This window comes from Gossypium hirsutum, chromosome D11 (assembly GCF_007990345.1).
Source record: "Gossypium hirsutum isolate 1008001.06 chromosome D11, Gossypium_hirsutum_v2.1, whole genome shotgun sequence".
Taxonomy (NCBI): Eukaryota; Viridiplantae; Streptophyta; class Magnoliopsida; order Malvales; family Malvaceae; genus Gossypium; species Gossypium hirsutum.
The window spans coordinates 62,993,145-63,008,285 of NC_053447.1; the positions used below are offsets into that span (position 1 = coordinate 62,993,145).

The 15,141-nt window shown below is 33.3% G+C and overlaps 3 protein-coding genes across 3 annotated transcripts in view; 2 read left to right on the forward strand and 1 right to left on the reverse strand.

Moving 5' to 3' along the window:
- Nucleotides 1-2,487, reverse strand: part of LOC121223213 (protein transport protein Sec24-like At3g07100) — a 14,726-nt gene extending 12,239 nt beyond the window's left edge. Inside the window, exons 1-3 of the mRNA XM_041104343.1 lie at nt 2,261-2,487; nt 657-1,749; nt 413-551 (exon numbers count right to left, since the gene is read on the reverse strand). Coding sequence (XP_040960277.1) covers nt 413-551; nt 657-1,688 — 1,171 coding nt within the window. The 5' untranslated portion in view covers nt 1,689-1,749; nt 2,261-2,487. The remainder of the gene's footprint in view (nt 1-412; nt 552-656; nt 1,750-2,260) is intronic.
- A 1,602-nt stretch (nt 2,488-4,089) lies between these two features.
- Nucleotides 4,090-8,070, forward strand: LOC107927208 (chloroplastic import inner membrane translocase subunit TIM22-2-like). The gene is made up of 5 exons (XM_016858237.2): nt 4,090-4,231; nt 7,365-7,429; nt 7,535-7,607; nt 7,692-7,745; nt 7,826-8,070. Exons 1-5 carry the CDS (start codon nt 4,090-4,092, stop codon nt 8,068-8,070), a joined length of 579 nt encoding a protein of 192 aa, XP_016713726.2.
- Nucleotides 8,071-8,248: 178 nt separating this feature from the next.
- LOC121223214 (heavy metal-associated isoprenylated plant protein 33) lies at nt 8,249-9,109 on the forward strand. The gene is made up of 3 exons (XM_041104345.1): nt 8,249-8,290; nt 8,604-8,679; nt 8,778-9,109. The coding sequence occupies exons 1-3, from the start codon at nt 8,249-8,251 to the stop codon at nt 9,107-9,109; spliced, it is 450 nt and encodes a 149-aa protein (XP_040960279.1).
- The last annotated feature ends 6,032 nt before the right edge of the window (nt 9,110-15,141 follow it).

A 15,141-nucleotide genomic window follows, 5' to 3' on the forward strand; every position in this document is an offset into this window, starting at 1 on the left:
CAACTGAAAATAAAACAAAATTACATTGCAATAAAGAACAGTTAGTTAATATGCTATATTAAATTCCATTCTACAACCGACATTAGCTCAATTGAGAACATAAAATTATCATTTGCACTTTAACAATGATTTGAGATAGTTCAAAGTAAATGTAGAGGTGGATGGCCAAAACAAGCAAGCTTGCGGAAAACTGACATATACTGTTAAAGCAAGTCAGTATAAGTGAAGCATGAGCTCATTGCCTTCAATAGAATTGAACATTCCAAAGAGGAAAACGAGTGCTGATAACATATAAAAGAACCTACGGCATGGAAAAGGATTTTGTACACATTAGCCACAACTAAGTAACTATTTTACTTTCAACTTTCAACCATTGAGACATATTTTTGCTTCCTAAATTAAGTGAGTTTACCATCATTTAGTAAAGCGCAGATGTTGCAGCGCCACTTTCTTCTAGCATCTGTAAAAGTGACATAGGGATTCACATATGCGCGACATCTTCTACAGCGAATAATGCCAGTTGAAATGTAATTAATGACTGGCACTTCCTCCTGAATAGGAAAAAGGTAATCGACGGGAAAAACATTAGTCTTCAACAAAATACACTTATTGTAAATCTAAAAAAAGAAATTATTATTGAATCTTGAGACACTTACCCCTTCAGGATCCTCCGCAAGAGGACAGACAACAGCTCCAAGAGTCAAATGCCATCTTGAAGCTAAAGACTGAGAAGATGGTATGCCACTTGTAGTAAGCCGTAGGTATCTGGGATTGCAGTTCATAGGATACATCTTGGTGAAAGAACTTGGCTCCTCATCACCATCCAACGGCCTAGGAAGTGTTCTATGATCGCATCCAGGATCAATTGATCCAGGCAAAGATGCAAGAGAGAGTGAACTAAAATCTTCTGTCAAGCTTTGGATGCCACCAATAGGAGGTGCAGAGCTAGGATGCTGCATTTGGCCCCTTGACTGGTAGCCCAAGGAAGCAGCTACTGGTGGGGGAGGAGCATAACTTCCTTGCTGACTAGAAAAGGGAGAAGATGATGCTGGTGGAGGAGGCATAAAACTTCCTTGCTGAGCAGGAAAAGGTGAAGGTGCTTGTGAAACTGCAGGTTTCTTGCTTGGATATCCAGGAAAAGGTGGCAGGAAATTGGATTTGGTGGCAGAATAAGATGAATCTGGAGGGGAGAAAGTTGGCTGAATATTGGGTCTAGGCCCCGAAAACAATAAACCTGTTGGAGGTTGAGGAACATTCACACCAGATGGAGAAAAATTTACAGATTGTGGTGAAGATCCCATTGGCACTGGTGGTACTTGTGATTGTGGAGGGAAAGAAACAGATGAAGCAGATACTTGACTGGCACGAGGTTGAAATGGTGGCTGCCCCTCGGGTGGTGCACGTATAGGGGGGGATTGAGCTGTTGAAGGAAACGGTGATGTTGGAAATTGCTGATAAGGTCCCCCAACAGGTGGAACAGATGTTATGGGTGGAGGTGGTACTGATTGATCGCTAAAACGAGCTAGCGGTCTAGGTCCAGCTGATGAGAAAGGAGTCATAGTTGGGGGAGCACTTGGTGGGGTAGGTCTAGATGATGAAAAAGGTGTCATAGTTGGCGGAGCAGAAGCAAAAGGGCCAGGGGGAGGTCTCATGGGAAAATTCGGACGACCAGGGTTTTCAGTCCCCATGGTTTTCAATAATATGTCTATGTCTATGTCTACTACTTAAAGAGTGATCGCACAAGTAAACCTGCCAGGAAAAGTACAACTGGATTGATAAATTAACTTCCAACTAAAACAGTTACGAGTATGATGATTTAAAGATCACATATAACATAATTGAAAATTGAAAAGAATCTGATTTTCTTCCTTCTTTTTATCAAAATCTATACAGTTTCAAGCATTCAGTCTTTGCAACATAACTATAATACATAGACTAAAAATGAAAACAAGCTTCCAGCACACTAGAACAATCAAAATTCAATTCCATTCCAACAAATTTCCACAAACTTAAACTCTTTCAATCCAAAACCAATCTAAATTCCACTAAAACAGTTCAAATTAAAAAATATAAGTATAACCACCCATTAACTGAATTTCAATCAACTAATCCAAATTCAATTTCCTTAGCACCAGCTTAGCTTCAGTTCTTTTTACTAAAAACTACTCTTTTTCAAGACCCAAAACTACCATTCTCCCAAATAAGCAAAAACCTTACATTGTCCCAACGAAAAGGAACGTAAAACCAATCAAAGACTAACCGGCGACGTCGTATTCAGCAGCGTACAGCTTCAGCAGCAGGCCAGTGAAGATCTTGCCGAGGATTTTCAAAAAAAAAAAAAGAACTGGAGATCAAATTAATAGGAATTTGTCCAAGCCAAGATCTAAAAAGAAAGAAGGATTTGTTGAAAAATTGAAATTACAGATCGATAAAAAGGACGTTTAGAAACATAGTAAAAGAACATGAAGCGTATCTTTACGTCCTTCTTTGATGTAATTTTATATATGTATATACAATACATCCTTTTTTACTTGGGCTTTAAAATATATTATTTTATTTAATTTTGGGTAAACTATTAAATAGTCACTTTTGTTTTACTCATGTTACATTTTAGTCACTTATGTTTGAAATGTTATGTTATGTTATCGTGCTACAATATTTGGTCACTAAGCCGTTAATTGCCATTAACGGTGTAACGTAAACTGACGTGGCATATTAAATCAGCATTTCAAATGAAAATTTTAGGTTAAATTATATAATTGCTCCTTATATTTTTTCATTTTGAGCTTTCCGTTCGGTTCGAGATTCGAATCCAGTAATGTTCCAGCCTTTGAGCCTTGCAATTACGCTTGGTGATTGCTATTGTTTATTTTATTGTCCACCTCATCTTTGCATTGGTTCACAGATAATATAGAGGTATTCGTACGGATCTCCCGGGCTTAAGGCTTCCTTTGGCATCAACAACGGCATTGCTATCCACAGAGAGGCTCAGAGCTTCCTTGAAGAATTTCCATGGCGACCTCGCGCTACCTTCTTTGTACTCGAAAAGGGGAAGGGGGAAAGGTGACTTGCCCTGATTACCAGTAGGTGTGGAAAGTTTCGATGCCGGAGATCAGAGCTCCGATGTAATCGGAGATTGCTTCGAATGGTTCGGTGACATTGTTGCTCGGCCTTGTGGTTGCTTCTCTAATTTTCTTGATATTGCTAGTGTCTCAATAGTCTTCACTTGCTCTGTTGTCTTTTCACTCACCTGAAACGAATTTTTAAAAAAAAAAGATAAAACAATACAAACCAATGTAAAAAAAAAGAAGACAAATAAAAAATAAAAACCAACTGGTGTTTCCATGGGAGGGAGGCGCTTAGGGGAGTAAAGGCATTTTCTAGAAAGAAGCGGGTGACGATCAAAGATATAAAGGAAACCAGCCATGCATCCCATTTGTTTCCCTATTTGCTTTTCGAGGAGTTGCATTGAGGGATTGACCCTCATACAACTTAGAGTCCGATGAATTCTCTTAAGGGGTTTTCTCAAGGAATTGCATTGAGAGTTGACCACGAGGAGTGGTCCTTAGGTTTGGTTAGGAGTAGGCATATAACAAATGGTATGTGCTTGTTTTATGTGAGTGGTCTTATATTGGTTTGTTTTTCAAAATAAACTCTCTTTTATGTATTTGCAACATGAAAACACAAAGAGAATAACTAATTAATCATTAATGGAAGGAAAACTCCATTATCCAATTCAAATTGACAGTCATGAAAAAAATTAAACTGTAGCAAAAAAAAGAAATGAGAGTTTTCGATTGGTTCAAACAGTACGAATAGAGAAGGCCATACAATAATGATTTTAACAACCTAGTGACTTATATGAAAACTTCGAATAGTTAAGTGACTATTTTGTAACTTTTTGAAGTTGAGTGACCCAAACATAAACTCACTAATAGTTTAGTGACCTTGGAAGTAGTTTGCCTAAAAATCAAATAAGGGAGACAAACAATGTCGTATTGATAAATGCAAAATTAAACATCGGGCATTTCTTTTTTCCTGTTCAAAGAAAGCCAAAGCATGGAAAGAAGCAAGTATTTTTGAACAACAATGGTTGCTTTGGATTCATCAAGCTCTTCCACTGAAACTGACGTTGAAACAAATCTTAGCCCTGATCTTAATTCTTTAAAAGCTATAACCCCAAATCCTCCTATTTCCAATCCCCTCGCCGTATGTCTTTTCAAATTCTCATGTAATAGCCTAATTTTCAGTGGTGTCAGAAACAAAGGTTCGAGACAACCAAATTTGACGAGTAAGCTCGTAAATTTTAATATTTAGTATTTGCGAGACAAATGTGGTTTTAAAAAGATTTTTGAATTAGTAATTTGTGTTTTATAAAGATTTATTAGGTCAAGTGTTTTAGAAAATGAGGTATCAAGACCTCGATTCTATAAACTAAGCTATAAATATTTTTATAAATATTTATGGAGTGTCATTAAGGTAGTATCAAAGTTTTGTTAAAAAATTTTAACGTTTTGATAGTTAATTAATTAAAAAAGACTAAATTGAAAAAAGTGCAAAACTTATTAATTAAAGAAATAGTGGTTAAATGGCTTAAATGGTAAATAGGGAGGATTTAAAGAGTAAATAAGCCAAAATGAAATGGGGCTGCATAAGTAGTGAAAATAATAATAAAAATAGCCATTTAATGGCAAAATAGTAAATAAAGCAAAATTAAAATTACAAATTGAAATTTTAAAGGTTTCTAGATAAAAAAAATTCTTCAATTCTCAGCCAAAAACAGGCATAGGAGAGCTCCTTAAGCTAGTGCTGTATGATAGCCTAGAATATTTAAATAAATTATTAATTGAGAAAAACTAGTTCATTTGATAAATTAACTAGTTAAGGATTAAATTACAAAAGTTGTAAAATTTTGGGGTAATTGTATAAATTTAAAAAATTGAAGGGTATTAATTATGAAATGAATTGGAACTGAAATATATGCTAATGTATGAGTAATTTTATATTTTAGATCAAGAACCCGTAAATACTCGTAAAAAAAGAAAATTAGCGAAATAGTCCTTGAACTTCTGCAAATATTACAATTCAATCCAGATAAGTTCGTATGGTTAAATTTTAATATATAAATATATATTGAATTGATGAATGGTATTATGTATTTATTCATATCTATTGTTGAAAGTGAAATTTTGTTAAAGTTATGAATTTAAATCGAATGTTCGAAACGATTGGAACGCGGGATTTGAGTACATTCTGCACTCGGTGAATTGACGACATTGGAGGAAAATGTGGAAAATTACCCAAGTAAACCGAGGTTCAGCATTTGTTACGAAATTTCGTGTTTACTTTTCGTTTAGCTCTCACGAGCTTCTGTTTAACTCATATGAGTTTCCGTTCAGCTTTATTGAACTTCTATTTAACCCTTATGGGTTTTTGTTCAGCTCTTACGAGCTTCCGTTCAACCCTTATGGGTTTCTGTTTAGCTCTCATGAGCTCCTGTTCAGCCTTCGGGCTTCTGAAAATAATGTACTCTTATTTGTAAGTCGTTCACCGATTTGGGAAGACTTGGTAAGTGAATATGTAATTGAAATTGAAAAACATGTTGTTTGTTATTGGTATTGACTTGAAATAAGTGTATTCATCGATTGAAGTTGTCATTGGTAAGGAGTTTACATTGAATGAATTTATTTAATTGATGTGTTATTGTAGGTTCGGTAAGATTTATGTTTAACCTATCGAACTTACTAAGCTTCATTAAGCTTACTCGAGTTGTTTAATGTCTTTGTAGATTTTCAAGAGGTTGGAAGATCGATCAACACATCAAGTCATACTATCCAACTTATTCCGATAGTTTTTGAAACGTTCAATATGGTTTATATGGCATGTATAGGGTTTGTGTGGATTTAATTAAAGTTTGTCTTGTGTGAATGTTAATAATTATAATTTTGCTTATATATATATGTTGGGTTGAAAATGAGACACATTAGTGATGTTGATGTGAATGATATAGGTTTATTGTATTCAATTTGTAGTTAACTTTAGTAAACTAGTTAGATGGATTAAATAGGTAAGTATAGGTATTTGTGTATATATAAATGATGTTATATTATGTTTAAAACATGATTTTGACTTGTTTTGATTGTTTGTTGGGATATATTGATGTGTTAAAATGTTGTGTTTAGGTTAATATCAAAATGGGTGAGAAATGTGGCCTTGAAATGGCCTATTTTCGTTCACACGGGCGTGTATCCCCTGCACATAGGAAAAATTTTGAAATTTTGTGAAAAATCCTCTAAGTTTCCGGTTTAATTCAGATTTGTTTCTAATGTGTATTTTTAGGCCGCGAAATCTTATACAAGGGACAATATGAGTGATTTATGATTATATTTTGGTATGTATGTTAAATGATATGAAATGTTCGTATTTGATCTGGAAAGATCGGTAATGTTCCGTAACCCTGTTCTGGCGAAGGACAAGAGTTAGGGGTGTTTCACCTCATATCTCTATTCTTTTGAAGAAAAATTCCTCGGTGATTGATATTATTCATAAATGGAACTTTGAATACAGAATCATATAGCGTTTCTCTTTAAAAATTTGGCTTTGTTGTAGGAGATTTTTTATCATATTATTACGCACAAACACATATAATATTACACTTGGAAGTGGAAGTTTAATGTGGTTACGGGAAAATGGTAGCCAGTTGAGTGGATGAGATGGTCATAACGTTGAAAAATGGAATTTTCAGCATCTTAAATTGTAATTTGGATTGGATAATTTCCTTAAAACAAAGCATCAGAATTTGTATAGCAGTGACTGCGGTTCATCTATGGTTAGGGATGTAAGTGAAACAGCCTTAATAATTCATAAATAGTTCGATTTCTATTCGTTTCTCAAGCCAAAGAATAGAATATGAACTGGATTTTGAAGCGTGTTTGTTTAAGGAACCAAATAGGAATAATGCATGTTCAATTCATTCATGTTCAGGATAAACTTGTTTTTGTTTGATTGAAGTTCGTTTAATAAATTATATAAACCTCGTTTAGAACTCATTTATTGTTTGATTATTATATAAATAATCTTTTATAAAAGGTAAGAAATATGTTTATTGTTTGAAGCTTTAGATGACTGAGAAGTCGGATTGTAGGCTTTTTTTCGTGTTCTAGGTTGCTGCATAGTGCATGTTTAATGCCCTGAATTTATTTCTTTTGGTGGCAATTCAAGGTTAGGCCGCTTAACCTATAGTCACTGAGCAATCATTTTCGGCAGGTTCGGGGCTTTTAATTAACAGTCTGGTGCAGCTCATTTGTCTGCTTAGAAATCAGGTCTACGCTTTCTTTAAATTTCCCATTATGCATTTGTTGCAGGTTCAGGATTGATTAAGAAGAAGGACTTCAAAAGCTCCCTTGTGGAGGCAGGTTCTCATGCCAAGGTATGAGAATCTCATGATTGAGAACAATGTGATTAAATTTTAGTTTTCCCCCTCGAGTGAACAAATCTCTAGCTTCTCTTATATATCTAATTTTCCCTTTTACAGACATTTGCAGTTTTGTCGGGCGTACACAGTTTGGTCGTTTGCTTTTTAAAGAGGCTGCGGGGAAAAGATGACGGTATGCCTCATAAAAAACACAGCAACACCGCCCTTTTTTCATGATCGGTATGTTTATATACAGTAACACTGTCTTTCTCTGCAGTTACTAATGCCGGCATAGCTGGATGTTGCACTGGACTTGCTCTAAGTTTCCCTGGTACGAGAATCTCAAGGTTCAATCGTTTGCTTACAGGGTTCCATTTGAACCTTATTTTTTTCATTGAAATGGTTTTGCAGGTACACCACAGACACTTCTACAGAGCTGTCTCACATTTGGGGCATTATCGTTTATCCTCGAAGGGCTTAACAAGCAGCAACCAGCAGCACTGGCACATTCATTTTCTGTGAGAAACAAGAACGAAACTCGCCCTTTGGCACTCCCTATTTCACTCCCTCTTCCAGATGAGCTAAAAGGACCTTTTTCTTCTTTCTGCAAATCCTTAGTAAAACCAAATAAAGGCAGCTCTAGGTCAGCTAACTGATGTGGGGTGCCATCTTTATGTTTTTGTTTTCTGTATATCGTTGCGAGTGCGAGTGATGAGACTGTACACGCAAAGTTTTGTTGCAGAAATATGAAATTGTTTCTTTTATGTTGCATTTCATGTCCGTTCTCGATTCAATTATATGATTGCTTGAAGGTAAAATTTTCCATTTTAATGTATGGGAAGGAAAGGGATATCCCAAGCATCATATGCCTATATGGTAAGATTCTTACAAATTGATTTATTACCATATCTCCATATGTTAATAGTTATTGTTAAAGATATCGTGCCTTATTTGAATCCCAAATCATTGATTTGCTTAAAAAGCTATCTATACAAACCATATCTGCTATTTATCTCCTTGTAAACGTTATCCTTTTTCATATCTGGTCAAGAAATTTATTCAAAAAATTTCAATGGACTCATCATCTCAATTCACTGTAACACCAAATCTTCGTTTTTTTTTCTTCTTAGTTTTATCTTTTCAAGTGTTCATTACTTTAGTTTAATTCTTTTCTTTTGGTTGTTTGCAGAGTTTCATCCTCAGAGTCGATATTCAAACTCCGGGTTGGGAGAATACCATGATCAAAGTCCTCAAGGGAATTCCAGGTATTCCGAATATGATCTCCTTTGACGACTGATATAATACATATGTACTTATGTATATATAGTCCCGTGATGCAGATTCTTTGTTGTTCTTCTTACAGGCGCTACTTTCTCCATTGATCCAAACGGTATCACTCGTGTTTCGGGTAAGGTAGACCCCGGAAAAACTCTGAAAGTGCTAGCAAAAGCAGGGAAACATGCTCAGTTGTACTGCATTGACTCTAGAGATGGAAACCAAGTATCAGAGAGAAGAAATTATGGGCATCAGTTTTTGGATGATCACCATGGAAGATATTGGCAAGCTAACCATCAATATTACCACCATCCTTATGATCCAATTCCGCGTCCGCCTCAGTATCTTCCTCAGCCTCCTATGCTGCCTCCGCCGTTACACTATTTTGACAGTGAACCAGTTCAGTGCACGATTATGTGAATGTTACTATCAGACAACACTGTCATGTTTGTCTTTTGTTTTTTACAAGTTAATAATTGGATCTTCGGTACTTATTATTAGTAGTTGTATTATCCTTGGTGAAGGTTTTTTTTTTTTTTATACTTCACTATTTTGTTTGAAATGGTAATGGAGTATGTATAATTATCATGTGTTGCTCTCGGATTCTTCGTTTTCTTGTATAAAAAAATAAATAAACGAATATATTCGTGTTAAATATATATTTGATTTTTTCATGATATCAACAAAATAAAATAAAAAGAATATGAAATTATTTCACCTTTGTATATCAAACTAATTTCTAGCATCTCTCTTTTCATGCAAGAGATGAAGCAAGTTACTTCTTGCAAATTAACTATCGAGTATAACTTTAATTTGTGTTGTTATTATTATAGATTCAAATGCGCTTAAATCGTAATCTTCTTCTTGTCTACTAATTTAACATATTAATCTATGGTGATACTTTTAGTTGATTTGCATAAAGCGAAAGTTGAACTTAAATCTGATTTTTAAAATCGAAAGATATACATTAATTATTAAATTTTATTAAAAAGGACGGACTCTTCCAAAAAAAATCTTTAAAGTGTCGTCCATTGAACAGTCAACTGAACTCAATATTGTCCAAGTATTGTTACTTAAATTTCAGCCATATGATAAAAAAATGTCATAATTAGTAAATCATATACGTACTAAATGGAATTACATATCTAAAGTAAATGTATAGTTTAGTGATTGAGTCCTTCGCAAAGAATATATAGTGATTGGGATAATTATATCAAATCATGGAAAACAATAAATCTAATTATGATTAAATATGGTAACTAGACAAAAATTAAAAGGAAAAAAGTTATTATCTTAAAATTAGAGAAAATCTCTCCATGTTTCAACACTTTTTCTTCCTTATTTATTACATCATATAATTATCTAATTTGGGTAATGATTATTTTACCCTTCATGATTCTTTAAAATTTTATCCTTAATCACTACTCACTTTTGGTAAAATTAAGATTTAGTCCTTCGTATTTCTTCACTTATTTAATATGATCCTTGCACACCAATTTCACGTCATAATAAATTGGGTTATTTTCACTTTTGGTCTTTTCATTTTTCTCATATTTATGCTTCAACTCCTCAAATTTTGAGTAAGTTACTTGAACCTCAAACTTTTTACATTTTTACGATTTAATCCTTACTTTAGTTTAGTATACTGCAACATACTTCTCAATTCAACTTTCTTTGATACTCCTCAACTTGCTAGTTGGTTCTACCCGAAATGCGTTGGGGCGCAACAGTTGACTGGACGTCTAGGGGTAAAGCATTGTTTCGGTGCAGGCCGCGAGAGTGGTACCAGATCGAGGCAAACTCTGAATACTAGATATGACCTCAAAATAACAGGGGTTGAGGTCGACCAATGAGACGATGGGGGTATCACTTTCATTTCCTTATTTTACTTTATCCAAAAATCAATTATATACAATCTCGATTTATTACTGCTTTTAAAGTATAACAATTTTAGAAATGTTACGATGAGAAAATCACCCCATGATTTTAGAAATAGTAAGATATGAATTTAAATTTGTAACCGTAGAAAATATAGTTGAAATTCACAATTAAGTATGCTGATTTAACTAAACTAATAAGGCTCTCCTTTTTAAACTTAAGCAATAAAATAAGTAATTATTTGATATTTAAAAAATAAAAATAAAAACGAAATAAATGAGACACACGCTGGTTAAGAATCTATAAATTCATGGTCTCATCCCTCTTCGTTTCATATTAGTTTACCAGTGAAGATAACCCCTTTACCAAGGCACCATTTCATCGACATGTTTTCACCATCAGAACAGTATTTGGTCAGTGTCTCCTCCTCCTCCTATCCTCCTTTTAGATCACCTTTTATTGACTTTTCTTTTTTAATTTTAGAGTTTTGGTCTAAGAGTTGACCCCCAATCTCCAGGATGGTATGAAAGTCTGACCAAAATTCTCAAGACAATCAAAGGTATGCCTTTGTTCCCATTTTTCTTTTCATTTTACAAATGCTCGGATTTGATTCCTGAATTCGTTATGGTCACATTTTAAAGGTGAACTGATTATGATATTATTTGTGTAGGAGCAACTTACACTATCGATGCGGAACAAGGGATGGCCTTTGTTTCCGGCCGAGCAGACTCGAAATCGATCCTCAAAAAGTTGAGGAAATCGGGTTTGGAGGTGGCTTGGATCAAGACCGGGAAGCCAAATATTTACAGCAGCCACGGTCATGGATACTATCAAACTAATCCATATCTTCAATACCCTTATCAATATTGTCATCCATATGGTTATTATTAGAGCTATTCATCATAGACAAATCAGATTTCATTTTTTTTAGTCGATTTGTCTATGATTTTTTATTTGATCTTTTTTTTAGACGAATCCGTTTTATTATTAGGATTCATAACCGACATAGTAGGTGGAGTTTTTTTTTCTACTTCACTATTTCTTTTGAAATGGAAATGATAATGGAGCATTGTAGCATTCTTGTGCATGACTTGGATTTTTCATTTTCTTGTATAATTTTTTGAATACATGAATTTCATTTATATATATATATATAATACTCACATGTGATGTAATATTTAAGTTGGAGTAACACTAATTTTTTGGATTTACAGATTAATCACTATCAATAATTAGGGTCATTCTCCAATAGTTTAATGTTATATCAATATTTTTATTTAAAAAAAATCAAATCCAAATGGAAATTCTGAAATTCAGAATGAAATTGCTAATGTGGCGTTAAACTATTGGAAAGAATTAATATCTCTATTTCATACTATCTTTTCTTTCAATAATTATGCATCTATCTTTTCATGTAAGAGATAAAGCAAATTTCTACCCTGAATCCAATCCAAACCATGAATTAAGCTCTCAAAGGATAAAGGATAATTACTTGCAAATGTCTATAAATCGTCTACTAGTCTAACAATGGTAACACTTGCAAATCAAGTTATCTTAAATTTAATGCGCAAAAAGTCAGATTTGAACCAATATTATTTGAATTGAATCGGATTGGTCAGTTGGATCAATTAATCTAGGAATCGGTATAGACTAACTAGCACTTGAACCTATTTCTCTATTTTTAATGAATTTTTAATGATGTATTTAATTAAATCGAACAAATTGATTTGATCAATCAAATAAAAACTCATGATTTGTTGGTTCAACTACCACTCTGATACTGATAACCTTAATTTAAACTCTACTCGTTTAATTATGCGATACACATCAATTATTTAATTAAATGTATAATGTATAATGCAAATACGAGATAACTTGTAATTTTTAAGTTGTTCGATTACATAATATATCAATAATTAACATTAGGAAAAATATTATAAACAAAAATGGTAAATGTTAAACAACATTTCGTATCTCTTTGTGTAATTAATATATTAATGATTCAGTTATTGAATTTATCGGTATAATCATGTATGTTTTTGAATCGATCCGATATCTTTATTACATTGATCTAAAATATTATATATATTAATATTTATTTAACGGTTGAAAGTTTCTTTTACATAAAATAAATAGCTAATTTTTTAAAATTTATGTCAAATTGTCATCCATGATCTATATGAATGGAATGTGAAATATGACAGATTGAATATGAAATAAGGGGAGGGATCCACTTACACCATTGTCGTATCCTTTTATACGATTAATATTTTAATGACCCAACTATTGAATTTTTTGATATAATTGTACTTGTCATGTATGTAAACTTTTAAGACTAAAATTTATTTCGGAGAAAATTAACATGTTTACTAATTAGAGAAAATCCCCCTAGTTCAATGACGAAGTTGAGTTTATATGAATTTCGAGTTTTTCATAGTTTCATCTTGTGCTAACCATGCACGGGCTTTCAATTTTGATTTTATTTTAGTTTAAGTTTTATCATTTGTGGGTTTTGACGTACATTAATTTCAATTTTGTGTAATTTTATATAAGCAATTTTAATTTAATTTAATTTTCACAAATTAGTAACACGATTACTGATATAACATTATTTTATATTTATATATTGCATATATAAATTAAGGGCATAGACAAGGGGTCGAGACTTGTTTAGGTTAATGAGTCCAAATTCTATTATCTCATCCCCACCCTAAACATTGAAATGATAGAAAAAGAAAGTAAGGGCTTTGCCCTCCAAATGGTAAATCAGACCCTTTAAAATTTAAAAAATTACGAGTCAATATAATGATAAAATTGCTATAATTTATTTCTAGCCTCTCTAAAGTAATTTCCTTACTTTGCCTATGTCAATAATTGTATTTATTCAATATAATAAGAGTTAATTGCATCAAATATCTACAGATTTTAAAACATTCTAATTATATCATCAAAATATGAAGATTATATCAATCAGGTTCTTTCATTATTAAAATCATTAAATGACACGCTAAATCTTATATAACTAAATTTAAAATGACTTAAAAAAAAAGATATTGTAGCATTACTTCTAAAAGTAAAAACTAAAAATAAAGTAAAATTAAAAAAAGAAAAAAGAAGAAGAGAGAGAATAAACTATAAAGCATTCATCAAAGTTTTGAAAACCTCAAAACCAAGAGTTTTAGAACATTCATTTTAACAATATTCATTTTTTTTTAAAATTTTCATTTTAGATTATGTTGTATAAAATCAAGAGTATAATTTAAAAGTTAAATTAACAACTTTTGTAATAAAAAGACTTGATTGATATAACATCAGTAGTTTGAGGATGAAATTAAAATGATTTGAAATTTGAGTACTAATTTAAAATAAAGGTCATAATTGAAAATATCTAATACAAATTTTCTTTTGGTAAGAATGGAAATTTAGTACAATTTTTCTTTTGGTAAGAATGGAAATTTAGTTCAAGACTAAATTATAGAGGAATCATACCTAACCGTAGTGCTTGCTGCTTGTCTTCTTCCACGATGTATCTCACAAATAGTGGAGGCTCCTTGAAAATAATTAATCGACTTGCATCATTAACAGCCTCTTTTGCAGTATAGTCAGTAACCATGTTACTCTCTCTCTCAATATGCATCAAAGTATTACTTGTGAATCCTTTTTGCACCAGGTATGAATCATCCTAACGTCTGCAATATTGCCAGTCGCTGCGAAGCCATTCACGGACATCCTCGTGCCCATGCTAGCTTTAAACCTTCAAGGACATCCCTAGCTTTTACTTGGAAAATGTCCAGCATTCCTATCCTCATTTCAAATCCCACCACCCATTCTCCTTCTGATCGTCTAAAGACTTCACTTACAGCCACATGCAACCGATTCACCGAAACCGACCCATCGACATTGATTTTGATCCATCCAGGAGCTGGGGGTTGCCAATGCTTCTGAGTCATGGAATTACATGCCCAATGCTCCATATATCCACTAACAAACAACGATTTTGTCCAGACTACAGCCGAGGCAATTAAATCTCGACTGCTGCTACTGGATTGATTGAAAACAAAATCATTGCAACTCTTCCACAGAAACCAGCTTGTTATTGAGAAAAATTTAGCCCACTTTCCATCGAAGGATGACAACTTACCTTCATTCTTGACATTCCATGCAAGCCATCGTTCGAGCGGTAAATTAAAGAAGAAACTCCATGTGTGAATTGGTAACACAGCTTTCCAAACTGTATGCGCAAAGCTGCAATCTCTTACAACATGGATCGCAGATTCCACAGCACACCCACAACGCTCACAACGGGAGAACATAGTCATACTTCGCCTCGCTCGTTCCTCATTAGTTAAGAGGCGACCACGAGCCAATAACCAGAGGAAGACACGAACTCTCTGTGGAGCCGAAACCTTCCAAATGGACCTAGGGACAAAGAGATTTTTATATGATTCTGCTATAGAGAAATTCCCTGTTGATGTCCACCGCCACGTAATACGATCTGTTCGGCTTTTTTTTGATAAAAGAATCGAAGTTTTATTTATATATTTGAACTAAAATCAAAATTTTTATAACATTAA